This window comes from Falco naumanni, chromosome 10 (assembly GCF_017639655.2).
Source record: "Falco naumanni isolate bFalNau1 chromosome 10, bFalNau1.pat, whole genome shotgun sequence".
In the NCBI taxonomy this organism is placed as follows: domain Eukaryota; kingdom Metazoa; phylum Chordata; class Aves; order Falconiformes; family Falconidae; genus Falco; species Falco naumanni.
Window position 1 is genome coordinate 37,537,220 of NC_054063.1, and position 27,578 is coordinate 37,564,797.

The window sequence follows — 27,578 nt, forward strand, 5'->3', positions numbered from 1 at the left end:
GCTGTCTCTGCAAGTAGATCAACAATGAAAATATGCACTCTTTTTTAATTTGTTTTTTAAACAGTAGGACAGAAGTCTGTTGGAAATAGGCATCTCATTTCCTGCTCCTTCCAAACTTCCCGAGCAAATTTCATTTTGGATTGAGCTATGTCTTGCTCAGTTTCTAGAAAACTGGTTTCTTAGTGAAACAAACTATGACTATCAAAATATTAACATCAAAGGAATTCCATTAAGTCTAAAAGATGGTTTACTCAGGTAAGAGTTGAGAAATGAGAAGAAACATGGATTTTAGTGAAGTTCATCTGCAGCAGGTAGCTATGCTATATATACCATTAATTCCCAACTTTCCAGTTTCTGTTTTTTCAGATTTTCTTTTTTTCTCTCTTCTTCTAGTTTCACAAAGAAAGAATATCAAGACATTCTTAGGAATATGAAATGTAATTTAAAAGCCAAAAACATTCTTGGTGAATAAAGAGCAACAATCAAAATTCAAAACTATTTTGCAGAGAAACAAATTTTGAAATTCCTACTGTAATTTTGAAAACTAAGACAACCACCTTATTTTAAAGTATCAAGAACAGGCAGGTCAGGCATGAAAGGCATTACAATTCAGAGTGCTCAAAACATGTACACCAGAGTCACTTACCTTCTCATCCAGCATGTCAGGGTGCTCAGTGAGCCAAACACAGAGGCACTGGAAAGCTGCCACTATCATGGAGTGAAGGTCACGGGAGTGGAGTGGGGCTGGGCGGCTGCACTGGTACACTATGTAGCTGCACACTGAACTGATAGCTCTCTTCCGATCAGAGGAATCAACCACCACTTTCACCTGTGTAAAGCAAGCAGGAGAGGATGAGAATTCCTCCACAAAAATCTTTGTAGGAGACAATTTTAAAAAGCATTTTTAATTGCAGTTTTAAGAAACAGGAACAAAGATTTGAGCTCTTTTATGATTACAGTTTAAAAGCTGCAGGTGAAAGTATTTAACAGTGATTAATATCGAAACTTAAAGGAAAGAAAAGCTGTGTGGAGGTGCCACTGCATTGCATGGCTTGGTTTCCAAGACAGCTTGATAAGAAACTAATTGCAAACTGAATAAATTAGTATTTAAAACTTCTTTTCTGCAAATACCTCTCCTTCAGCTATAGGAACCTATTCTGTACCTCTGAGAACTAACTCACTGCCAAGTGTCCCTTCCATGAGGCTTTATTCTGCTCACATAACTTTCCACTAGACATACTTTGTTAACATGTTTTGTCAACAGAAAACCCATCCTCAGACAAGCTGATTGGCAAAGAACCCCATAATCCCTCCCTCAAATTCACTGCAATAACACCTCCTCAGCTTCTCTCCCACCTCAGGGCTTCAGAGAGGAAGGCTCCAGACTAGAGGGTCAGTGAAGAGCCTGGTACACTGAGGCATGAGGATTTCCGTTACAAAACTAAATAACTGATTTTCTCTTTACTTCCAAGCTTGTGATATGGCACAGGAACAGTCTGGATTTTTCTACTCTGCAGCATTTTACCATGCCATATAAAGCTTTATTGGTTCAGGTACACGCTTATCCAAGCAGGAAAGCAGATGGCCTTGCTGGTGACAACACCAGAGCCAGGCAGTTGTATTCTACAAAGTGGGGGTGAAAATTCACAGCCCTAGGATGAAGGCAGCCTTTCCTTCACAAGCATAAGATCCCCTCAAGACAGGCTTATGAAAAACAGGTTGGTGAGCCAGCACTCTTGCAGGAAACAGGATTTTTGATTTTACTAAGTCCCACTCATAACCTGGTGCTGAACAGACACAAGACAGAAGAGCCCCTAGCCTGAGAAGGGCTTTGGGAACTGTCACCTCCAAAGGCACAAGCAGAACCAGTTCTCCACTCTGCAGTTCTGCAGTAAGAGATTATCTTTTTCTACCCACTTTGTTACAAAGGGGAAAGATATCCAAGATACCCCAGAGGAAGAATTACTTCAATGGCATAGGAATTATACAAAGACTACAATATTTAATATTAACCTGGGTAGGCATTTGAAAAGATAAATTATATTAAAGAAAATCCCTGCAAGCCAAGAAAAAGAAAACAAAAAAAAAACCCACAACCCACCCACCAACAAAACAGTCTTAACCACACAAGCTGCAGGAACTCTAGTTCTGTATGATGCTCTTTAAGACCCAATAACCATACATCAATTCATTGCAGAATACTTTCAAATGCATCCTTCAGCTCATGCTGCTGCAGCAGTAAAATAAGCAGCCAGTCCAACATGGCTCAGTGGTGACTCCACATGCTAAAAAAGCCTGAGACATGCATATTTCAAAGAGATCTGTTGAGTTCTCAGGGGAATATGACAGGAAATGCTGAACTGTCACACCAGGTCATCGTGGTTGCCAGAAACACACAGGACTTCAGCTAAACAAATACCATGAAGTCCAGCTTAGGGACAAGAGCCCTCAAGCAGAAAAAGATATTTTACTTCTCAACAAAAATGCGCACACAGACACCAGCCCCTGTAGCTTTAGTTCAGTTATTTGCTGCTGAGTCAAGGAACTATGTACAGATAAAGCTCTGACAAAGGTGACACCCTCATATTAGAAATACACTATCATCTTCTAAGCTCAGAAAACTATTTCCAAGGCAAGACGGAAGGGCAAAAGCACGTACAACACTTGTAAAAAAGGGCAATTAAGTTGTTTAATACTCTGGCATATTTGCAATCTGCCAACTAACAGCAACAAAAAATCTTGTTTCTAAGTCCGGTTACACAGTGAACAGACAGACCAGCCACCCAGCCAACCAAAGCCATGCCAAATGGCTCGCAGCAGGGTTGGAAACTAATGGCCCAAGCCTCTGCACTGCCATTGGAAGCTTAGGGGCAAGTTTTTCCTTAACTATGCAACCTAATATGGCAAGTGCAAACCCTGTAGTGCAAAAAACCCAAGCAAAACAAACCAAAACCAGACACGCATAGGAATCCATGAGAAAGGTTAGGAGCCATTCAGCTGGCTCAACAAAACCAGCCAGAACTGTACAGTAAAGCCATATGTATCTGAAGAAGCCACCCTGAGCTTCACTTTCAGCCAACAGGCATTTAATGGGCACACATCATTTGAGCCACAGAGCATTTACATTAGAAGATGAAGTGCAAAAGGAGTACTGTTTTCTCTCACGTACAAACAAAACGTTTGCTGATAAACTCAGAATCTGTTGGGTGGCATGATTTTCACCTAAACAGGACTATAATCACCCTTTGAGAACAGACCAGAGCACACAAAACTTCACCTCTCACCTTTGCCAGTCCAGACAGAAGCTCCAGTGCAGCCAGAGAGATACTCATGTCCTGCCTCCACTGTGAGTTGAGTCTTTGAGTTACCAGGTGAATACTGCGTATCAGAAGTCCAGCAGCTGTATCTGTATTAAGAGCTAGGATATAACCCCAATACCACATACCACAGGGAGGGAAAATAACTAAGCATTAGTGACAATAAGCAAAGCACAGGCACAAGCCAAAGCAGCCACAACACACAGAAAACTATACACAACCCAGAATCTAGAAAATATGTTGCTCTTTTTTGCACAGGCTAACTCCATTATATACACCATCAGACATTATACAAATACATCCAGACTAGCTTATCTCAATGTTTAGCTTTTTAGAAAGACACGTTGGATAATCTCAGCACTCTGCTTGCATTTCAGTAGCAGAACAGCTAGCCTCAGGTTTTGCTGTTGTCTGCTATTGTGCCTAAATTGCTGTGATGCCTTGTAGCCTCAGAAAAATGTAGGGGTTGGTAATGTATATTAAACATTAGTAATTGTATATTTAGGCACCAGCAACAAATTAATAGAGAATATGTAACTGCAGGTATCTATGCCAGAAGTTACCCATTCTGTCTGTACCTAGTGTTTATCAAAAGTTGTACTAGTCAGATAAGTATAGATAATTAAAGAATCAGTCCTGGAGAAAAAAAAAGATGCAATTATTCCTAGACCTTTAATTTTCCTGAACCTCTAGCTCAAAATTAAAAATAGAAAATGTTTTTAGTATCAGTTCTCATTTCAGAATACTAGGAACACAAATACTATACATACTTGTTAAAACTAAAGTAGGCAAATTAATTTCAGAAGCAAAACCTGCTATTGACTAGGTACAAAAAGACATGAGAACTGTGACAGCTAAGATATATCCTTCCCAAAACTTAGCTCTTCAGTGTTAAATATGATATAAGTACAATATTACACTAGTAGCAGATTCAAGTGTCTGCTACAGTTAAACAGTAAAAATAGACCATCTCATTTTCAATTTTCTCTTTGTTTGAAGCATCCAGTAGAAACACAGAAATTCTTTTCAGAAGTTTCATAAGAAACCTTACCTTGTGTGCACAGGAAATTTAAAAATGCAATAAAATCACTATATTACAAAAATATCTTTCAAGTTATGTCATGGTTTAAAGACTCAGGAAGTCAAATAGTCAAAAGATATTTTTTTTAACCTTACACATGGATATTTTTACAAGCACTTGTCAATGAAAAAACATACAAATTAGACAATTCAAGTGGTGTGCTGAAAACTAGCGTTTTAATAATTTCAAACAAACAAACCCTGCAGGGAAAGCACCAACATGTTTCTATGAATCCTTAGAATATACTAAAGTCTTTCCTGCTGATCTTGCTTCTCTTAGTTATAGGACTAGAGGAAAAAAACCCACAGTTTTGATTAGTGAGAACAGAGTTGTCAGCCTAAGCTACGATACAATAAAGGTGATCTCACATTTACTTGGTCAACATCAGTTGAACAGATGAAGACCAAAGCAGCAAATGAAATTCCAGGATCTCAACATTTGGCCAACTTACCACTCACCAATTTAGAAGAACACAGATTTTATTACAAAGATTCAAAAATACACAGCACAAGACTGAAGTTAATTACTAAATTCTTGTTATAACAAATGACACATCACAAGCATTCTGCTTATTTGCTGTACAAAACCAGAAGTCCCTCAAATGCTCTTTAAATACTTTAAGAAAAGGTGCTGCAAAAGTCAGGTAAGCATTTGGATTGCTACCAAAATGAAGGAAGCAATTTACACTTGGTGTACATTTATCCCATTATTCATGAAAACTAAGTGTCTTGAAAATATATGTTAAAGTGGTTTGCAAACATCTTTTTCGTAAGCTTTTACATCCTTATTTTTAAAATGTTAACAGAGTCCTTTAGTAGGATTGAACCACCACCACCAGAAGGGCACATATGAGCACAAACTGGCAATAAACAAAGGGGCTATCCACCGTGGGATCAAAACACCCAAGCAAATTAGTGTATTAGCCAGAACAAGGAACAGAAAAAAAAACCCAAAACATCACCTGGCATATAATGACAGAGTTTTTTCAAAAGAGCTGTCCTTACCATAATCCCTCAGAAGGGCTTGTGCCGGTCTCTCACTATCTGGTGTTGTGGGCTCCGTACTGCCTCCACTTGCAGTGCTAATGCCACTGTTAGTACGACTGTGGCTTTTGAAGAGGTTATTTTCACCACCATTCTGCAAATTGAAAGTCAATTACGAGCAATGAGAAGATAGCAGAGGATGCCCTCAGATAGAATGAGGGGGGGGGGGGGGGGGGGGGGGGGGCGGACCAAAAAAAACCTCAGGATACTAACTGAGCATCTTACAATAGCAGATAAGGTGAGTAATGCATTCTTTCTGAAGTAGTAACTTCACAAACAAAAAATACTCACCGTTTCCATTTGACAGCCAATGGCTTCTAACAGTGCTGAATCTTGAACAATATTTAACATTGCACCTGAAGAATCAGATATAAGAAGGTAACTAAAGGCTGCAGTAGAATATTCAGTGCTAAAATTTACAAAGAAGCACTGAAGGTCTAACATACAGGATTGCCATCCTGTTTTACAAAAACTCTTAAAAAGAGTTTCATAAAGCACAGGATTTGCTTCAGGCTTAGCCATTTTAGCCATTTGAAGCAGATGCGAGCTGAGATAGTGTGCTTTCAGCTATTTTAAAAATGCTTTGAACATGGGTTTTTCAAATTCCTCAGTTCAGAAGGATTTTGGTTTTATAGAAGGGCTGGAATCATTCCTTGCCTCTCATCAGATTGTGCTCATTTAAAAACTCAGGTTACATTTAAGGATTCTGTGAACAAAGTAACAGTATTTGTTAGGTAACAGAGTGCTAAAATGAGCTGTATACTCCACAGCCCCCCCCCCCCCCCAAGGGTTATACAGCCCCAGGCCTTGGCTAAATTCTTGCCTGGCATATAGAGGCTCCCTTCCCCAGTTTGGCCATTAGGAGCCAAAAGACAGCTGGTGACTGGCAAACAAGAACATGTTTTCAAATCTTAACGAACTACTAGCATATACAGCAAACTGCTGGAAGATAAAGTGAATAATGCCTGGTCCATTCAGCAACCCTTAAAACACCAGCACAAGGGATGACACTTGTTCTCATACTGATTAGTGAGCAGTGAAACAAACCTCCAAACCACTAACACAAGGAGTTTTATTTTTACAAAGACATTTGCTCACTGTCAAACTTTTAGTAAGCAGCTCAAAACAAACTGATTTTGTTGAGAAGCTGGTGGCACATGTGAGAATCTCGTGCTGAACTTGAAATTCCTGAGTCCTCTCCAATGAAAGCCAGCAGGAAATAACTTCATATACAGAAACGGGCTTAACAACAGGAATACAGGGCAGATGAACTGGTATGGACTATCATGGAAACAGTAACAGTAAAATACCCACTCAAAGCAGAGCATCTACCCAGCTGGATGCAAACACCAACTCACAGCAGAGAGGTACAGGAATGCATGGTTAGCATTTAACAGGGTGCCAAGCCCACAGTTCTGGAGGTGATGCAATGCCCATGCACCAACGGTCTGTGGGTCTTGCTTAGAGGATCACTTTTAAACTATAAATATCCTCATCCCTTCACCAATATTGGTTGCATACCATTATTTCAAATTATTTTTCTCTAATCTTCTGCTAGTAGTAGTTAGTAGTAGGGTTAGTGCTTCAATCACTGCAAGGAAACTTTCCAGCAGTCATTGCAGACTGAATTTGTTTCCCTTCGCTTCATTGCTCATGCTGTTTTCTTGCCACCCTCTCTTAATCAGGTAGGCTCCCTGTCACCGAAAACAAGGCAGACACCTCCCACCGCAGTGCAAGTCTGTTTCTTTTTTCCAACATACAAAGGGAAAGTGGTATTGTAATTACGGAACGACAAGAACATCATAACGTGGAAAAAGGCACATCTAAAGAAAAACAAATAAGGGGGGGCGGGGAGTATATAAAAGGCAAGTATATTTTTACTTGTCTGAAAATGTATTAACTTGACAGACTGTGCACTATTCAAGTTTTTAGCTTTGACTAACTCTTGAGTACTCAGAATAATGTTAATACACTCCTTGCCTCAAAAGAATAGTTTGTTGCCAAACTACAATGCATCTCCAGACTATTCCAAAGCTTTCATATGAGGATTTACACAGTGCTAAATAAATGCATCTGTATTTTGTCAGTGCTGGACAACCTGTCACCCAGTATTTCCATTTGTTTCTAGGCTTAATCATGCCAAAAATTAAAATGTTCCCTGTAAACCATTAAGTCAAGAATCCTTCCCAACATTAAATCAGTATCTTCTCCTATTTCCATTCCTAGTTATGACTGACTTCCTGCTAGAAAGTGCTTTACTCCCACCTCTATTTTTCAAGTACTATTCCACATCTGTAAAGATTACTTGAACAAAAATATGAAGCTTTTCAAGATGTTTTCGTATTATGAGGGAGATTATACAGATGGCAACCTGTCAGAAACTTCATCTTTTTCCTTGCAAAGCAACACATAACTAATAACCCATATTATTCCAGGACAGATTAAGACAGACACCTCTATAACACAGTTAGTAAATAAAAAAGTTGAAATAACCTAGTATCATTTGAGTGTTGTTGGGATCTGTTTCCGTTTGCAAAGCTCCTATAAGTATATTCACAAGCCTCAACTTCAAGGAAAGGAAGGTTACTGGCTTATCATACGTTGAGCTGTCATCATTGCTGAATTTCCCTTCCAGGACAACCTGAAGGAAAAATACATTTATTTTGTTATCAATTAGAGATCCTGCCAGCATGGTACTGGTTTCAAAAATCAATATCCACAGCACACATTGCTACTGACAATTTGTAATATAGTCTTACTAACACAGACTTACTGTAAGAGTTTCAGTGCTAAACAAAACACCAAATACAACCCACAAGTCATTCAAATCCCATTCCAAAACAACGAGGAAAACAAAAATGGAATTGTAAAGCAAAATGGTAAGATTACTACCTCAGACTTTATGGTTCCAAAATGATGAGGCAAAGGCAACAGAGACAGCAAGATATTAATCGAAGCTCTTCTTAGCTCTGTGGGGTTTACATAGATTTTAAACTTTGAGAGTTCTCTGCAAATTAAAGCATCATGCAGTTAATCAACTTTTCACAGGAATTTGAAGCCAAATTAAGTTACAATTAAATATACAACCACCCAGTGTTCTTAAATAATTTGCAGCACACAACGCAGCTGTTTCTTTCTAGACTCAGAATTCTTTTTTTTTCTTTCTTTCTTTTAAACAGCAGCAATAACACAACGAATTCATGCCAGAACCATCACTTGCTAAGGATTTTGTATCCCCATATAAAAGCAACGGGCTGATGAAAGTATTATTCATATATTGCATCTTCAAAGACAGAAGTTTTGATCATAAGCCTCTACTGGCTTATTACAACTCAAACCCACCCAGGATTATCAGAGATCCGCAGAATATGCTCATGTGCATATTGCATAAAACACAAGCTGCTTAGTGAACAGATCAACTTTTTTCAGTAGCTACCAGCAAATTCTTCTACCCAAAAGCAGCAGTGCCTCAGATTTAAGCCCAGAAGATAAGTGCTATGCATAAACTTCAAAATGAAATGGAGTACCACAACATAAAACATATGTTGTAGAAGGTATGCACAGAGTAGCATCAGGCGCATTACTTAGCAAAACGTCCAGAAATCTGTAAGGCTTTGATAAGTAAGGTTACATCTTGTTTAAGAACCTACTTCAATTTCACCAGTCTAAATTATCAATTTTTCTATTTAATGATATGTAAGATCACTCTCTTAATGAATTCACTGCAACAACAGCCACTAATTAATATCTTGTGAAATTGTACTTAAAAATCAGTAAGCTTTCAATATATTTGAGCTAAACCACTCGTTTACCTTTTCTTACAGAAATTGCTTTCTGTCAATGAATATGTAGATAACACAACACGCATTTAATTTAAAATAAGCACTATTTTTAAAGAAAATTGCACTAAAACCTGAAAGTTAGAGCTTATTAAGTGCCACAATTATTACTGTCAAATACATACACACCATGGGGCCCACATTACAGAATTCCTTCAGTGAAAACTACTCAGGAATGACAGAAACCACCGATGACAAACACCTCCCCACATTTATGATTATGTTGATATGGAAATAGCAATTTACCTGTCAGGTAAAATAGTTTCAAGAGCTGAAATGAAATAAGGAACCACGACATCAATCCCTTTCAGGTCACAGCAGAACAAAGGAGGAGAGTTTAGAATAACACTGGCAAGAACAGGGTGGCAAACGAAATCTGCTATCTGCAAACCCTGAATTAAAAGCATGTAAAATCTGACAAAGAAAGATAAGATGAAATTATTTCCACATAAAAAGCATCAGCATTCCACATGAACAAGAATCTGCAGCCACAGGCTAAGTTTCAAAACCAGTGCAAGGAAATGTTTATATGAGCACCCCCCCCAAGTTACTTAAGCACAGGCAAATGCACCTAACTAGCTTAACAAAAACCCCCTCACAAATCACATGTATTTCATGTAGAAAGCCAGTGCAGCACAGTTTTATTGAAACCACTGACTTGTTGCAACACATGGACTGGAAGCTGTGCAAATACAGCCCAGACAGTTAGTAACACCGCTTGGATCACATACTCTCCCACTACTCCCTTCCCATGTAAGGCTGGGAGTAAGACCTTGATTTTAATTCCTCAACAGAAGAAAAATACTGCAAAATCTTTCAGGGGGAACAGGATAGACAGGACATGCTGGTCAGCAACATAACCAGCTCAAATGAAAAAGCTGGGAGGCAGGAACCTAGCTGGCCATCATCCTAAAGCACTTAGTTTCTTTTGCAGTTCCTTGTTGGAGAACACTTATGTTGTGTGAGGGACTTCCCTTCAACTGAGACTTGAAGAAAACTCAACAAAAACCAACACCATGAGAAGACTAAAGGAAGTCACTATTCTGTTTAGCCAGGAATCCCCACCTACAGCATCTGAAGGCTAACCAGGTTCTTTTGAATTGGCAACACTGGATTCAGACAGTAACTGAATGCCATTTGCCCTGAATTAATTTGCACCATAAAGTTATAGCAATAAAGCAACTGGAAGATAGGTTAGTACCGGGATAGGTAAGCTGGTAATATTTCCTCCCCAGTCTTCTTGCTACAAAATATCCTACACAGTGTCCCACACGCCTCTGCCCTTCCCGCTTCATAGTTGTCTGGGAATTCACTCGCATCAAACATGGGGTTGGAAGCCATTGTATCTGTGGACATTTGTGATCCTTTCCGGCGAAATTCCACACTAGCTTGAGTTGCTATAGCTGGGAAGAGAAAAAATAGCATTTCACTCTGTGTGTTAACATATATAATAGGCTCATGGGATCCTGGACACAAAGATCACGTCAAATTTAGTAGTTATCATGAAGCTGTTAGTTGACTATATTTGAGCCAGTGTCTCTTATTTAGAAAGTATTTTTGGGTGTAACTTTTTCTTTATACAGATGACAACAACTGACCTTCACATTCTACAGCCTGTCTCAACTTTCTGCTGGGAAGAGTACACTTACATCCAATATTAGCTTCCTACCCTCTCTGGAGGACAAGGATCTTCTCTCACCTAGTTCTCATCTCCAGAAAAATGAAGTACCAACTTGCCTTACCACCTTAAATACCAATAAACATTTAGACAGTGTCATTACTGTGACCTCCAAGCAAGTGCTTAATTTACAGCTAATCTCTCATGCTGTGCTGAACACCAACCTGTTTTGATCCAATTTTGTTGTATAAACGTTCTTATTAAAAAAATTCTAAGGATGCATATCAGAAAAAGAAGTTTGCTGAAACCTGCTCTCCTGACTTCGTCCCCCTCTCCTCACATGACCACTGCAATTGCCAAATCAACCTGAGGTTAGACAGCCTCCAGACCACAGCTACCAGAGAGGCTGGCCCTCTCCTACTCCCTGTCCCACAATATGCTCCACAGAAGTCTCTGAGCCCACTGTTACCTATACGGGATGTGGCTCTGTCAAGCTTTGTGCTGCCTGCTCCCCGCAGGAGGGTTCTACCAGCCCAAGCCAGTTAACTTCACGTCTTTCTACAGAGATTTCTGGTCCCCCTTTCACACTATCCATATCACATGCACACAATGCAGGAGGCTACTTGCTTTGCTGGCTTCATCCTTTCTTCCAGAAGGGCAATCCAAAAAAAAAATAAAATAAAATATTGCTCTCAATGTGATTTTTTTTCCCCGCTCCTTAGTTTTTCTTTTTCCTTTGACAACTTCACTCTTGGATTACTAACAGCATAAAGAGCACTTTCCTTTTTATTTTTCAGCTAAGACTATACTGATTTTCAAAACTTTTATAAGCTACAAAGCACAACAGATAAAGTGTGCTTCTAACTGAATCACACCAATGTAGTTCTATCAGTACCAGAGAACCTCCTCTGTCTCAAGCCTGGGACACTGGGGAAAATGAGGTTCACAATCAGTCTTGCAAACAGAGGCCCATTAACACTTTGACAGTTGGAACACTTGTTAATTTACAGATGCGGGTTTGTTTGTTTTATTTTTTAAAGGAAACGTCCTAATGATAAGTGCCTACTCTTCGGTTTTTGCCTTTAAATTCATCATTTAACCTGTTATTACCTTGCAAATTTTCATGACATAAGTAACAAATAAGCACAAATCTTTATGCATCTTCCCATGAGCCATTTTTTGTCCTAAATAAGCTATCCAGCAATATATTGTAGTTGGAAAAAAACACTACATGCACAATGCATACAAATCAAACACTAGGTCTGTAAAATAAGCTTTAAGTAAAAAAAAAACAAAAACAAAAAACAAAAAACCAAACATGGTTAGTGCAAAGTCCTGAAACTCATGACATGATCACAGACTAAAGTACAGAAAAGATGGGACTGATTCAGGCAGATTAATTTGCTTTTGCCAACAATCCTCCCCATTCAAAAACACACACAAAAAGATTACTTGTCTTTTTCAAGTAAAAGTGCAAAAGCTACAAGAGACAATGAGAATGAATTTACAAATAAAATATGGGATTATGGAAAAAGAAAAGCATGACCGCAATTAAGGAAAAGCTACTGGTTCCTACTTACAAGATTTATAAGAAAGAAGAATTTGGATAAAAGATGCTGCAAGATAATAGAAATAAAATGGAAACAAATCAAAGGACAGCAGTAGTTATAAAATACTTTTAAGATGGTGAAATTGTAATATAAGTTAAGAAGCTTTTAGCTTTTTTAAAAAATAGATTAAAAGCTTTATGATACAGCAAGCTCGTTAAACACATAGGAAATTGGCATTCAGGTCCAAAATTATGGCTTTGAAAGTACCATGCAAAACAATGAACAAAAAGTTACAAAATACTACCAAGATTTGGAGCTGTTCATATCAGTGTACATCAGTTCTTTAAAAGGATGTATTAACCCTTCCCAGCTCAAGTACATTTCCCTATGTTGCACTGTATATGGAGTATACCCTAGGCTATCCTAAGGCTTCCTTGACTTGGGGTACGTCTTGTAGTAGGAACATTACTTACCTGCAGAGCCTCCTCACAGCAATATCTTGCTTCCAAACCATGAATTCCTGACGGTGTTACAGCTTCATCTTCCCTAAGGCAAGTTACTAACAACCAGGATACCCAAGCATACCTCCCCTGATCACCAGTTCAATCAGTAATCTTCTGAAGCAGAAGGCAGAACACTACCAGAAATATCATCATCTCAAAAACAATCTCCAGAAAAAGAAGAGAGGAAAGGCTCCTGCAGCCAGGTACCAGGAGAGAATGCCACCACCTCTTAACAGCTGCTTGTTTGAATGTGCAGGGTCAGATCAAGACCTGTGACCAAGCCCCTCAGCAACACTCAGCAACACTCAGCATGGCCCTAACAACCAAGCCTTCTCATATTTTGCTCCTAGACCTGCAGAAATACTCTTTGGGACATTAATATTAGTGACAGAGCCAGAAGAGATGAGGTTAAAACTATACCCCAAGACTGCCCCACTGCCAACAGCACCTGGGCAATACCAGCAACCCACCTAGGTGAGACTCCTTCAGCTGCTATAAAACACGCAGCTGGCAGGCTTATGACTGTCTTCTTTTGGTACAAGGATTAACAGTGAGCCCCTCAGACTGGAAGACTCAGTTGCTGAAATTCTGGCATGAGGTATTAATGAGTTTCTTCCAATTCTCACAAGCTGTTGAGGACAGCAACTAACATCAGCATGCAGTGTATGGCCAAGCTTGTCTAACTGAAGCACATCCTGACAATGAAATTACAGTTGGCACATGTACACAAACCCCAGAGCTGTCATATTCAGGGTTAACTTCACAAAGGCTTCAAAGATAATTTCATATGAAGGAGTTTTCTGCAGTACCAATCATAGGGAGCAATTTATGCTACACTAACAGCTAAATAAGTACCATGCAGCCATCTAATTCTAAAGACTACATCAGCGGGATCCAACTCCTTTCAAACCAACTATGCATTTTCAAACACATTTTTTCCTCTCTCACCATAATACAGAGTAATGTTTGTTATCTGCCTGCTAGAAAGCCATAAAGCTTCCCCAACAAGGTCTCAGTGCAGAAACTAAAACCTGATATAGGACACTTGAGGCACAGAAGTATTACACCAACGATGACATGATAGCTGTTTTGCTTCAGAATCCAAACACCACCACAAGACTGTCTTGAAGGACAGGACTCAAAGAGCAAACAGGAAGACTGCCTTCCAGGTAAAAAACTCTATCAATACTCAAGTCAGTACAACAGATGACCTCCAGCAAATCCTGTGGGAGAGAACAATTCTCTCTCTTCCCAAACAGAGACAGACAAAACCACAGCAACCACAAATGTGAAACACCAACAATTACCCTGAACCATGCAAGGGCTGGTACAAAACGTTTACCAATGAAGGTGACAGAAGATTGAACAATAGTGGGGCAGCAGTTAAACCGACAGAATCAGAAAAGAGCTGAGGCTAGAGGGGACCTCTGGTGATAATACTGTCAGCCCCTGGGCAAAGCAGGGTCAAGCAGAGCAAGTTTGGTTACACCCCCATCCATCCAGATATTTTTCATCTCAGAACCTACAAGAAATTGCATATTTGTTCCACCAGTTACTTCCTTTTTGGAGGTTAAATAGTTCACGTAGTAAGATGTGTAAGGCTCCAGGACAAGGAGAAAAGCAAGGGTAGACAGGTACTCATTCACATCAGCCTGAATCAACTGCTCTTTACATCCTAAAGCTCATCAAAAAGACCTGTGTTGCAACATGGCAGAAGGACAATATGCTAGTCATGTGAATCAGCAGGGTTCATTTTAAAGAACTGAACTACTTTCTGAACTAGAACTTGGGAATGCAGCTCATCCAACATATTGGTTGGCACTCACATTTAGCTCATTAATACCTCTTTAGAAATCATGTCATATGGGTACTCATTGAGAACGCATCACATGACAGAAGAGGAATGAGAAACACACACTAGAAAATGCAGTGTTCCAGAAGGGTGTCCCAGGGAAGGGGATCTCTCTGCAGGACCAAGGAGCAATCTGTGTCAAGGTATTTCACCTCTTCCTTTTTCAAAGTGGTCCTCAGTCCTTCAACCAGCAACAAAATAGAGAAATCCTAACAGACAGCTATGACCAAGTAAGTTCCTAACTGCATGGCATTGAAACAAATTGAACATTAGGAAGTTTTAAAGCTGTTGAGATCTTATACAGCTGCAGTCCCAGACCTAAAAGAAAAACAGAGCGTGCGGGCCAGTGGGAGACAACACTACATAGCAAAGCTGATTTTAAGTGCATAAACTTCCTAATCATAAAATATTTAAAGCATCCATAAAAATAATTACATTTCCTGAGACTAATGCAAAGATTACCAACAGCAGTGTCAAACGTAGTAAGCACATTCAAGCTAGTGGCAAAAGCGTTACTCTACTAGACTACAGAGGACAGCAGATGGACCATGAGACACAGATATAGCCAACCTGCAGCCAAAAAGAAGCAGATTTCTTTTTGTCCTCTCTCCTAATGGCAGGGATTGTGGCAGCTCATTGTCCCCTCTCTCTGCTGCCCTCTTTCTTCAAGCCATATCTATATTGGGTAGCATAGGCAGACACAGGCAGATGGGCACAACATGCAGGTCTGATTATCACTGATGGACCCCACTTTGTGTGATGGAGGGGAACCACAGTACACAATCCTCCTGGCCCACCTCATAAGTCCAGCACAGTACCTCCTGCCTTACACTGTTCAAGGAGGAAAAGACTTCACCTGGAGGCATCACGCTTCACAGATCAGACTCCCAGAACAGAAGCTTTTCAGTTTGGACTTAAACCTGATGTAAAAGATACTGATGCTTCAAGTCAATAGAAACTGCAGGAGCCTAGCCCTTTACAAGTCTTGCTACATTTTCCCACCTAAGGGAAAGGCTAGGCAAAAGGATTTACACAAAAGGATTAATCAGGCAATTGGACTTTGGCACGTCTCTACAGTTTCAGCACTATGGGTCCACCTTCAGTTTGCTCCCCTTCTGATAGCCTGCCACAGAGTTGCTGTGACCAGTACTTTACACAGCAGTAACAACACTCACAGCATCCTGGAAGGGCAGAAAACATTGCACTGAATTCTGTAAGTTAATTCCATCTTACAAATTGCTAGAAAATCAGGACATAACACAGCCAGTTTTCTGGGTCTCCATCAATGTTTCCCTTGGATCTACTGCTACTAATGAATGGCAGAATGCGTGACATGCAAAGACTGCTCTCACTATGGACAGCTCTGAAGGGCATGGAGGAGGAACAGAATCTAGTGATTTCCAAATAGTTGTTTTAGTTTTCAGGGAGCTAGTTAAGTCCCTTTGTAAGGCTACCAGTATGACAATTTTCTGACTGCTGTTAGGAGACCTAAGACACTGCACATATAAACAGAAGGCCCTGGAACCTCTTTCAAAGAAATCAAATCATTTTGATTTTGGATGACTGTGTACTTCTGCTAGGATCATAACACCTCTGTTTACAGCTGACACTGTACAGCACCTCAGCTGACATCCTTTTCAGGTCAAGCACCTCATCAAAACTGCTCAAGATACAAGTTATGTTAAAATTAACACGATCCAATCAATCTGAAAAGCATTAGATACAGAAATACATTAGCTGCATATGGAACTGAACACACCCTCAAACTATGCCTTACTCCTTCCTAAGCTCAGTTATTTTCCTACTAATGCCACATGGGCCTTTTACAGAGGGACTTGAATCTCCTGCCACAGAAATCCATGACTGAACTCTTTCAAAAACCATGTGCTGCGTACCTAAAAATATCTTTAACAGATCCCAAATCCTAAACCCATTGCATCCAACAGGGATTTGTAACAAAACAAAACAAACAAGGAAGATCATCAGTTTTAACTTCTGCTGTCAAGTCCCACCATAAACCCAACTTGCTACAACAAACCTCTTCCTCCTATTTTTCTTACTTAGGCCAGCGAGCTCTTGATAGATAGATCTCTTGAAAGAATTTAGCAGACATTCAAAATATTACATGAAGAACAGGAAAAACACAAAGGAAAGTTTATTATTTCCTGAATATTATCCCCAAAAGGAAGAAGAGTGCTTAAAAGCATCCTCTCTGAGCAGAGCACATTAATTCTGCCATCATGTATCAAAACATCTAACATCTAAATTTGAGCAAAGTATAGGAGACTAAATCTAGCAGCTAAAGACTGAAGACAACCAAAGTATTGAGCCATATATGGAAACATGTAGCAACTGTCACTGAAAGGCAGCAACTTCACTATTTTAAGGACATCTGTTTTCATAACACACTCCAAAAAGAAGCAGAAGTACCACTTTGTGCAGCATCTGAAGTGACGTTTGACAATTTTTCAAACACTGAAGAGGCATTATAAAAAGCTGCTATTACTCACTCAGAGATACTCAAGCACATTTCAAATTATGAAGTGGACCCTTATCACATTATTTCCGTCACTTAATAAAATTTTCCCCACTAGCATAATTGGAACTGCCATACTTGTTACAGCAAGGGAGAGTTTAATAATAAAAAGTGAATTTTTTAAATTTTAAAGCCCCCAGACACCTGCTTGGCTAATAACAGGTGCTGTCTCAGCTGGGAGGGGTTAACCACAATACAGCACTTCAGATTATTATTTTTTTTGGTTGGTTGTTTTTTGATTATGCATATGTTAATCTTGCAGGTAGGAAATGTTATAGAACAAGGAAATAGTGTACATATATTTTTCAGTAATATTTACCAGTCATGCTGCTGTCTCTGTTTATTCCATTATGAAGTTTACAGTGAACAAATGCTGCATCAAATAACCACGATCCAAAGAGGTTCAAGATGCTGTTAACCTTTGGCCTGCGAGGAGCTGGTAGTGGCCGTGGCTCGGAACTTGTCTGGTTTGGGCTAGAGAGTGGCGAAGTAGAGGAGGGTTGGTGCTGCGCTTTTGAAGCATGTGCAGTAGTTATCTATTTGAACAGAAGAATATATCAGCTCCCAGATACAAGGAAATTACTTCTTCTAATCGAGGAAGCTACCAAAAGGGTCAGCTACTTAAACACAGGATATGAAATCTTACAGTGCTGGTTTTCATTGTTGCTTTATTCACAGTCACTGCCCGATGCCTTCGGTTATGGGGCGGAGTGGTGTTAACAGCAGCGTTCTGGGGCATGCTCAGCCTATTTACTGGCGTGGGTGGTGCACTATCTGACCGGGGTCGTGAAATGCCTGCAGATCAAGAAATAAAGCAAGCTTTCAGCAAGAATTCCATACACTTACACACAGCAGCCCAGTTAGTAAACATCTGGGCCTTCTGTAAATAATACTGTCTTTCCCCCCTGCCCCCCCAAAACAACAGCAGTAAGAAAAACATCTTTCCCCTTTTACTATTAACAGAAATAAATGCACAAGCAAAAGAAAACCCCATTTACATTAGATAAGCAAACGATTAAAAAATACCAAAGAATCCCACACCTTAAGAATATGGGAAACAGCGCACGGAAGGACCAAGTCGAGAAGCAGGCAGAGGGAAAGGGGCAAGGTTCATTTGCCAAAACCAAGTTAACAGCTCATTCCTGCCAAAATTCAGATGCCTCTCACCTTTGCCTTTCTTTTCCACCCACATCTCCTACACCCCATTCTGAGACATCCCTAAGATGTCTGACCCTTTAAAGCCAATTTAGCTCACTAAATTAAGATGAAACCCATCCACCATGCAGTTTTCTGCTAGTCTGGCGAGCTGAATCTGCTTGCTAAACAGTCAAATACTAAGTCAGGACAAGAGATAGGGTAAGACAGTAGAACAAGCTATAATTTTTCTGGCAGCAACAGGACATTAGATAAGCCTTTACCCAGCTCCAGGGAAATACTTGTGGTGTATAAACCTACTCTTCCCAATCAGAATCAGAAGAAACTAGCCCTCTGCAAAATTTGAAGTGACAAACACCACCTCTTCCCATTTTAATGAATGTCACCACTCTCACATCCAATTTGAAAAATTAAGGGTGGAATTGCAGTGTGCTTGAAGATTTGGACACAGATTCTTTCAACCATGTTAAAGCATACAAGTACTTTTCATAACACATTATGGAACAACTATTAGTGTTACACCTCACGCGTAACAACCATTAGTGTTACACTCCACGCAGACAGCAGAGTGTCAACTATGAAACTTACTGATTTGGTACAGTTTTTTGGAAAAAAAGGACGCAGCATTTTGCCAAACACACACATGTAGGAATATGTCAGGCAATGCAAGATGAACGCCATGTGCTTTGGCATTTGGCTTAGAAGGCAATGAGATCTCCTGTTAGTCTTAGCTGAAGGGGTCCACATTGCAGCTCTGAAGTCTGCCTGAGCCCACCCACATCCACAGCTACAGCTTGAATTTAATTTCACCAAAAGCTCTCCTGTGCCCAAGTGCATCATAGTCTGCAGTCTTTGCCTGTGAACTACCATCACCGTAGGTGTTTCATCTTGCTACATGAGATCTTCAGAGGTTTGAAGTCTCTGATTCAACATCCTATGTGAAGTTCATGTAGACAGCAAAGCTCCTGGCATGCTTACAGGAGAGTTTGGCCTGCCAGGGGACCACAGAAGCACTCCACAGCCAGTCAGTGTGGAAGACTCCAATGCCCAATATAGTCACATACCCCTGCCACTGCATCCAGGCAAGGAGTTGTGTATGTGATCACCGTTGGGAATGGAGTTTCAGGCACCCAGATGCAGAACACAAAAAGGACTACCACACCATTAGTGAGTTAAAAGTCTCAGATAAGAAGCCCAGACTATTTTTAAGGTCCAAGAGGAATTCACTGCAACAGCCATCTCAGCAAAGGTGCATGCACTGTGCAAAGCTAACAGAGGCTTCTTCCTCTGCCTCCACTGCAAGATGGCCCCTTCACAAGTCTTACATTACAAACTGTTTTCTTCACTGTAAATTAATTATCAATCACACTTTCACAAAACCTCTGGATATAGCATGGTTTTCCTCAATACATACTCAATTTAACAGTTGGGGTTTTTTTAAATTCAATTCAGTTTTCACAGCCAATAAAAGACGCTTCAGAGGAACACCTTCTACCAATGCTCAGTTGGAACTTTTCTTTTTTGTTTAAATTGTTTCAGTGCAGAATGCCAAATCCTATTATCATAAGTAAGAAGACAGAGTTTGACGGAGTAACACAAGGAGGTTGTTTTCATAAGATTAGGCCACATACTGCCTATATAGAATCCTCCTTTAACAAATCATGATATAATTTGACAGACTACTGAATATTTTGTGTTACATCTGTTACCAGTAAAATGTGATCATTAAAATTCCTTAAAATTGGTGGCAAGACATGTGGAAGAACAGCGGACACAAGAGGCTTCAAAGTTCAATACTACAGCTTAAGAAAAATTATTGTTTGTTCTTTTACACCACTGTAACTTTTTTAACAAAGCTACTTCTACAAAAGTGAAATCCACAGTGACAAAAAGTTGTTTGCAATGGGGAATAGGGTACTGATGAACCTTCTCCTTGCAATATTTTTAAGAAACAAAGAATGTATTTCTGGTAAAAAGGGTCAGAATCTTGTAATTCAGTGAGACAGGAGACACTGAAGATGCTTTGCTTAAAAGGACTAAACCATTCAGGTTTTTAAAAAGACAAACAGCATGTAAAAGCTGTCAGTAATTCCACAGCCAATTTTTTTTCTGAACAGTTTACGTATCTACTCAAGTCTTTTGCAGTCTCACATCAGCTCGCACTTCTGACAGATGACAACATTTGTTTGCATACATTTAAGCAAAAAAGCAGTAGGAGACAGGCAGCTCTACAGAGTTTACAATAGCATGTTTTCTCTAAGTAATTTTTAATAAGTCTGAAGCATACCAACAATAACACTTTAGATTTCAGGTGCTATATGGTGTTACTTAAAATTCACCAGTCAGTGCTTACATCTGCTTTACCTTTCAGCTAAATCTGAGCTACTCAGTTACCAGTACACAGAGAAACAGAGCTTTTCTTCTCAGCAGTACTAATGACTCACTAATTGTAAACCATGTGAAACTGGCACTTGTAATATAAAGATCTGAAAATAACAGTCAAAATTCAGTACCTTCTGAAAACAGGCATCACACAGAGGTGTTGCCACAAAGTTTATAAATACAGCGGCCAGCCCTCACAACACACTAAAAGTGTGACACTTGCATTGTTGATTACATGAAAAAAAAGAAAGCCGCCTTGTTTGGGGAAGGGACAGCCGGTTTTATTTTGGACTTCAGATTTATCATTTTGTTTTGCATTTGAAACTAAGGTCATCAACTTTGTGCATTCAAGTATCACTATTGTGTATGCAGACGGTTATTTGAAAGTGACCTGAGGTCCCTTCCTTATTAATTCCAGGATACACCTGCAAATGATAAATTGTTATGGCTGTATCTATGGAGAAGACAGATTTAAAGGGAATAAATTAAGTTACTATTCCTAGCTATCCACAGGTAAGACAAAAACATTACCTAGGAATGCATCCACTAAACAGCTGATCCCACGCATGGCACGAAAGAATATTTGAGGCAGATGTTTAAGGCAGGGGTACTGATTCAGTTCTTGAGTCATCCCACTCACATTCAGAAACTGCTCCTGAAATTTGGGGGTAGAGCTAATAATGGCTGGGTTACTCAAATCCACAGGATTACTGCAAACAAAAAGAACAAAATATATTTCAGTCAGTTTAAGAATGGCTGTTAGGATTCTAAAAATACTTCATATAACAGTCTAAGACATTTAAATAACACATCCAGTACCAATGCATTTTTAGCTGTTACTCTATCACAGGAAGTCAGTTTTCACTTTCTGTGTTGGCAGTACTTAATTGCCTTCACTTCAGAAGTTACCCAGATATACTTAATTTTAAGATCCAAGGAACCAGAGCACACACTTGATAATATTACTGCAACTGTGGGATTATTCTAATTACTTTTGATGTCTTTTGAACTCAGTTTAAGAGGTTCTTACACGACCAAAATTTTTTTTAAAAGGTAAGCAATTAATTAAATATTGCCAGTAAACACTGACAAGAAAGGGAGTGGGTTATAAAAGTTTGACCAATTTTTCCTAAGCGATTCAAATCCTGTAACAGCAATTCCAGATTTGAAGAGTAGAGTACTTGTGATGTTACCATCACAAATGCAGAAAAACAGAGTTTTTGTAGCTATTTAGAAGTAGACTTTGAACAGTCTAACTTTTATCTAGCTTTAATTAGTAAATAACATTTTAGATGAAAAGTTTAATATTCTGGCCGTTCAGAAGATTAATGCAATGCCATTCTCAAGAATCTTTGAAAACAAGCATGCCACTTAGTTCAGTCGTGTATTTTAGGAAAAATAACGTGGATGTTTAAAATTAACTGTATAGCTTTCTTCATAAAAACAAAGATACATTCATTTTTAACATAATTTTCTGTAGGTTAAATATAACACTCTGGAGAATAAATGGAAACAGTACACATCTCTTGGAGCTATTGTTCTGCTTTTCCTGTTTACTACCTCTGAGAAACAAAATTGTATTGAAGTCCTGTTTTTCAGATCCTCCAAAATGCCAAATAGCTAAAAACTTTTTAATTAAATGAACCGGTTTACATTCTCAAAGAGTCAAAGAGTTTAAAGTTGAACTCACAGCCTTGCCCTGAACTGCTGCAGGGCACTGGCACAACAAGTTTCTTGCACTTCATTCAGCTATCTCCAGAGAAATTTTTCATTTGTCACGCAGATTTATAGAAATGATGCAAGAATACAAACAACGGATGGCTGTAATTACAATACCTCAGCATATGTAAAAAGCGAAACCAAGTTTGTGCAACACACTCATTATCCATTTCAGGAGGAATCAGACCAGCATCTTCATCAGGAATTTTAAACGGAGGAAACGAAGGTCCGTATGTAAAACGCAGCAATCTAGAAAGCAAGTCAAGACAGATCTGTCATTCAGTTAATACTCCTCAAAAATTTAACAGTGCATTCGAGCCACAAAGGAATGAGCAGTCCACAGATGAGCCCACAAGCAACAATGCAACATCCCAACTTTTCCTAGAGATCCCCATTTTACAGTCATTTAGCAGTCTTAAAGGTTTGAAGGGTACATGCCTTGGAGCTTGCCCAAATGTCCAACCAAATCAAAAAATTGTTAAGTCATAACACCCTATAGCAGCTCTCCCATCTGTCTACCCAGGGGTGTTACCAATTAACAGCAGCACGTACATAACTGACAAGATGCTACATAAGGAGGGGGAATAATAATGGAATTTAAGCCCTTATCCTCAAGGCTTGTTAAAGCATTCAATGACACCAGCAAGTCACATTAGGTTACAGGTCTAAATTCCAAGTTGCTGGTGACTTAAAATTTACACCAGCACACTGAGCAACACTCGATGCCATCGTACAAGTAGCATGGGGTTTACAATCCACAGAGTAGCCAGCTCTTCCACAAAGATACACTATGTTTTGCAGAAGCTGGGAGCTGCAGAACACTGAAGAGCGAGCCCGGAGAGGGCTTCACAGCAATGCAATGTCATGAGGATAATAGCTTAGATAAACTGAGATCTTTCTCTGGAAGTGCTATAACTACCTGACCAGTCACCAATAAGCTGCACTGAGCCACTGCTGTCTGATTTGACCCCTGGTCATCCCCAGCTTTGCAAACTTAAGAGATCAATTTCCCTGATCAATATAACCTTGGTGTTCCCTAAAAGGATGGAAGAGATCCAAGTTGCACTTCCTCAATACCCTAGAATTCCTAGAAATCAGGTTTTTTCCTAAGGTAAACTCACTTTTAGCACCATCTTTTGCTTCACGTCCTTATTTCAAAGCTTAAGTTGCTTGTAATGGACAAGAAACGTCCCATTAGTCATTGCCCACTTATAAAGCCATATAGATTTATAGAGATAAGGGCATTACAACAAGGAGAAAGTGGAGGAGAGCAAAAGTGTAACTTTGGATTTAGAGGCCAGCTGTAAATAGGCTGAATTACAGTCTTCCACTTCCCCCAGCACTGGGCACCACAGTAACTTGCAGCTAACTAATGCAAAAAACACTCAAAGTGTGTTTAGAATCACAGTCTACCACAGTAACTAGCTTGGACAGAAAAGTAAATGAACTTTAGGACATGAGGCCTTCTTCAGGTCCAAACCATAAATACACACACCTGTACCAGGCAGTAACTACTTTCCAGTATGGCCCAGCACCCATTTACATTAAGTGCCCCAGAGGGGTCTCCCCATAGAAGACTTTTGCTGAGGTATTACCTAGCTCTGATAAACCCAGAAGAGTCTGGGCAAACCCCATGCAAAGTCATGCCCCCCATCTCTGTTCTGCAGCAGACCGCACTACTTCAATTGTCCCCTTACGAGCTGCAAGAAATCAGTTTTCCAAGGAACATGGCTGAATGCTATCTGAACTTTGGGACATTTTCAATAATGACTGAAAACAGAAATAAATTGTAATCCACACATCCAAGGCAGTTAAAATAGACTTAAAGCACCCTAAATGGGTAAAAATAATATCTACTGGTATAGCAACACAAGTAAGACCCTAGTTTCATCCTGCTATGAAGTCATATCCGTAAGATTAACACTGCACATGTGTACAGATTTCCAAATATAATTTTCCATAGTTTTGAGATGTTCACTCTCAGCTTACTGCTAATAACCCAATACAGAAAACAGTTTACAAAAACAACACTTAACTGTTTGAAGCTGGAGCTCCACTGAAGCATTAAAAGTGCAATTTAAAATACCACTGAACTTAGTTAGCCTCAGAGGAGTTCAGCTTTCTATGCATTAGGCATAAACCAACATTACTGAACAGCAGACTAAAACGTTACAGAAAACCTGCAGATTACTATGCATCCACAGAACTAAGACTGTTAGTCAACAGTGGAAGAAAGTGTGGGCATCACGCATGGAGCAGAACACCAATGCACGAGACAGAACTGTTCTTTTCAGATCAGTGAATCAGAAAATATTTTCTGTTATGCAACGTTATATCTAATGAACTAAAAATAGCTAAAGAAATAGCATGGGAAATCCGCAGAACTTCTATTGCAGCTTTATTTCCCGCAGGTTTAACAAGTAGCTGCATAACTTGGAAAAATCCATCCACATTTGGAATTTTGACAGGTAATTTAAAAGCAAAAGATTTTGGATTTAATATAAACCCTAGCAGAAAAGCATACTGTTGAATGTTTCCACAGTGCAGCAATTTTAATAAATCTTTGAACTTCCATAGAAATGGCTATTGGTGTCGCTGGAAGGAAGAGACCCAGATCCCTACTTCTCAACAATTAATTTCGTTCTTTCCTCCAGAAGGCTGAGATGTGTCCTGTAAAGACTGTATACCACAAAGACCACAGTGTTGAGGGTACTGAGACTCCCCTCACCATTCAGGGCCTTCTACTACAGCCTAACCTCTCCTGCAGCCCACAGAACCCTTCACTGTTCCCATGTCTAGCAGTGCTTGGTACAGATCTCCTCCAATACTCTCTGGAGGAGATTGCTACTGCTCAGAGTAGAGCCTGCAGCCTGCCTCTGGCCCACTGCCTCCCCACTGCCAGGGCACAAGAGCCAGGCAGCTACAGCACACACAGCTCCGCAGGGCAGGAGAGGCAGAGGCGAAGAGCTACCTCAAATAAGCAACATGCAGTAGTAACAAGCACCTAATATTTTTGGTGGTGACCACTATTAAACATACAGACTATACCGCTACACTAATATTTATGACTCATTATTCACTAGACATGATGAAAGTCACAGTGATGGAGACTAATATACACACACCATGAAGTATTAAATATCAGATTGATGCTAAGATTTACACAATAACAGAGATGATCCAATTCAGATCTTCGCTGGCAGAATGAAGACACACACACAAACAGTAAAAGCCAAGGATACTAGCAAGAGCTCTCACTTTGCTTTTGCTCAGTCACTTTTGGATTGCTGCGCCTCCCAAAAATAAACTGTAGAGAAAAGCCACGTATAACAGTGATCATCCCTATACGTGCGTTTGTTTCCATGGGATTTCTCCTACCTGGAAGTAAGGGCACAGATGACCTTGCTCCACTGCTCAACTACTGCAGGGTGATGTCGCCAGTTGGCCACCATCTCTTTGGCAGTTTTCCAGTAAGGTGGTGTTGGAAAGCACCGTGTACAAGCCAGTAACCACACCTCAAACAGCACACCAATTAATTTTTCAGCCAGATTCTCAGCAATACCACCTTATAACAGAAATAAAGCATGCCTTTAGTGAGTATTCAGTCTAAATGACTTCAAATACCTCCCCAAGGAGCTCTCAGTTTAAGTGTGTAAAGATTCTTAAGTCCTTTTTTTTTTTTTTATCATTTTTTATTTAAGAGTGATTCCTGATGGCTTCCTATGGCCAACTACTCTTTTCACAAGATGAAACATAATATATAAAGACAAGCCACATACATGCGTCGCCAAGGGACACTGGGAATTCGCTGATCTGAGGCTGTCTTCTATTGCCTTTATCTATATTGATGTCTTTTTTTAAAAAAATAGGTATAAACTGATGATGCTATTTTCCAGCAGGCAGGCCAAACAGCAAGACAATAGGAGCTTCAGTGAAACAACCAGGGAACAACATCGTCTGAAACCATTCACCATGAACTGGTCCTGTACAGATCACTGTTCTGCAAAACTATGTTTAAGAAAACTCAGCTCTAAATCATTCAGTCTTTTCTGACAATGCTTTATTTCAGAATATTATAGACTAATTTGGAGTGAGCTACTGTGCTTTGGTGGCTACTAAAAGCTTTTAACAGGTTTTTCCCATCCCCCTGGCAGTTCAACATCAAGCAGAGCTAAAGGTTTTTCCCATAATTGTACCAAATGGAAGTTGCACATGAACCTTGCACAGTTGGAGCTGCTAGAAGAGTGTCATTGATCTGAAGAAGAAATAATAACAAAACCTCCCAGGTTTCTCTTGCCATAATTGTCGATTCATGAGCCAGTTTCTGGACAGCTTTCAAAACCTGCAAGCACAGTCTCATCTGACTAGATCCTGGGTCTGGCCTGCAAGAGAAGAAAATAATACTTGAGTCTCTAAAGAAGAACGATAAAGTTATACATACAAGAATCTGAACTTTGAGCAATTACAAAAGGAAACATCAATATTATTGAACAAGAACCAAGCATATGAGATAATATGCTTCTATGCACCCTAACACTGCCTCTAAGCATCTTAACTCTGCCTTAATGAGCACAAGATGTACTGTAACACTCTTCACTACATGACACACAAGTCACCGCCAGCGTGAACACTAACTGAAGCAAGTACAACCCATTACCTCAAAGGAGTTCACCTTAGACCAAACAATAAGAATGTAGTTGAGACATCAGTAGTTGTTACATATAAAATTCAGAAAGAAAGGGGCAAAATTAGGAGAAAATATTGTTAGTAAATGAATTTAAATTCTTCCTAGTTCTTTGCCTTGCAAATGTAGATCCAACTCTTACCCCCAATTCTTTAGATTTAGAAAAAGAGAAATCTAGAAGAGGGTCGTGAAATAGGAAAATCAGACTAAAGGATGATGGGAAAAGTAAGCAAGAAAGGGAATAAGTTGATATTAGCAAGGTCCTCCCTATAGTAACAACTAGTTCCACATGATCACTG

The 27,578-nt window shown here is 39.6% G+C and overlaps 1 protein-coding gene across 3 annotated transcripts in view; it reads right to left on the bottom strand.

Moving 5' to 3' along the window:
- Nucleotides 1-27,578, bottom strand: part of RALGAPB (Ral GTPase activating protein non-catalytic subunit beta) — a 65,573-nt gene that overhangs the window by 25,329 nt on the left and 12,666 nt on the right. Inside the window, exons 4-17 of one of the 3 annotated variants that reach the window (XM_040607967.1) lie at nt 26,814-26,977; nt 25,974-26,160; nt 22,713-22,844; nt 21,408-21,586; nt 17,986-18,134; nt 17,659-17,875; nt 10,482-10,683; nt 9,527-9,694; nt 8,334-8,448; nt 7,935-8,082; nt 5,733-5,797; nt 5,403-5,535; nt 3,285-3,406; nt 647-829 (exon numbers count right to left, since the gene is read on the bottom strand). In XM_040607967.1, the coding sequence (XP_040463901.1) occupies nt 647-829; nt 3,285-3,406; nt 5,403-5,535; nt 5,733-5,797; nt 7,935-8,082; nt 8,334-8,448; nt 9,527-9,694; nt 10,482-10,683; nt 17,659-17,875; nt 17,986-18,134; nt 21,408-21,586; nt 22,713-22,844; nt 25,974-26,160; nt 26,814-26,977 (2,164 nt within the window). Of the gene's footprint in view, nt 1-646; nt 830-3,284; nt 3,419-5,402; nt 5,536-5,732; nt 5,798-7,934; nt 8,083-8,333; nt 8,449-9,526; nt 9,695-10,481; nt 10,684-17,658; nt 17,876-17,985; nt 18,135-21,407; nt 21,587-22,712; nt 22,845-25,973; nt 26,161-26,813; nt 26,978-27,578 lie in introns of all 3 variants that reach the window. The other 2 variants (XM_040607966.1, XM_040607968.1) reach the window with 2 other exon arrangements.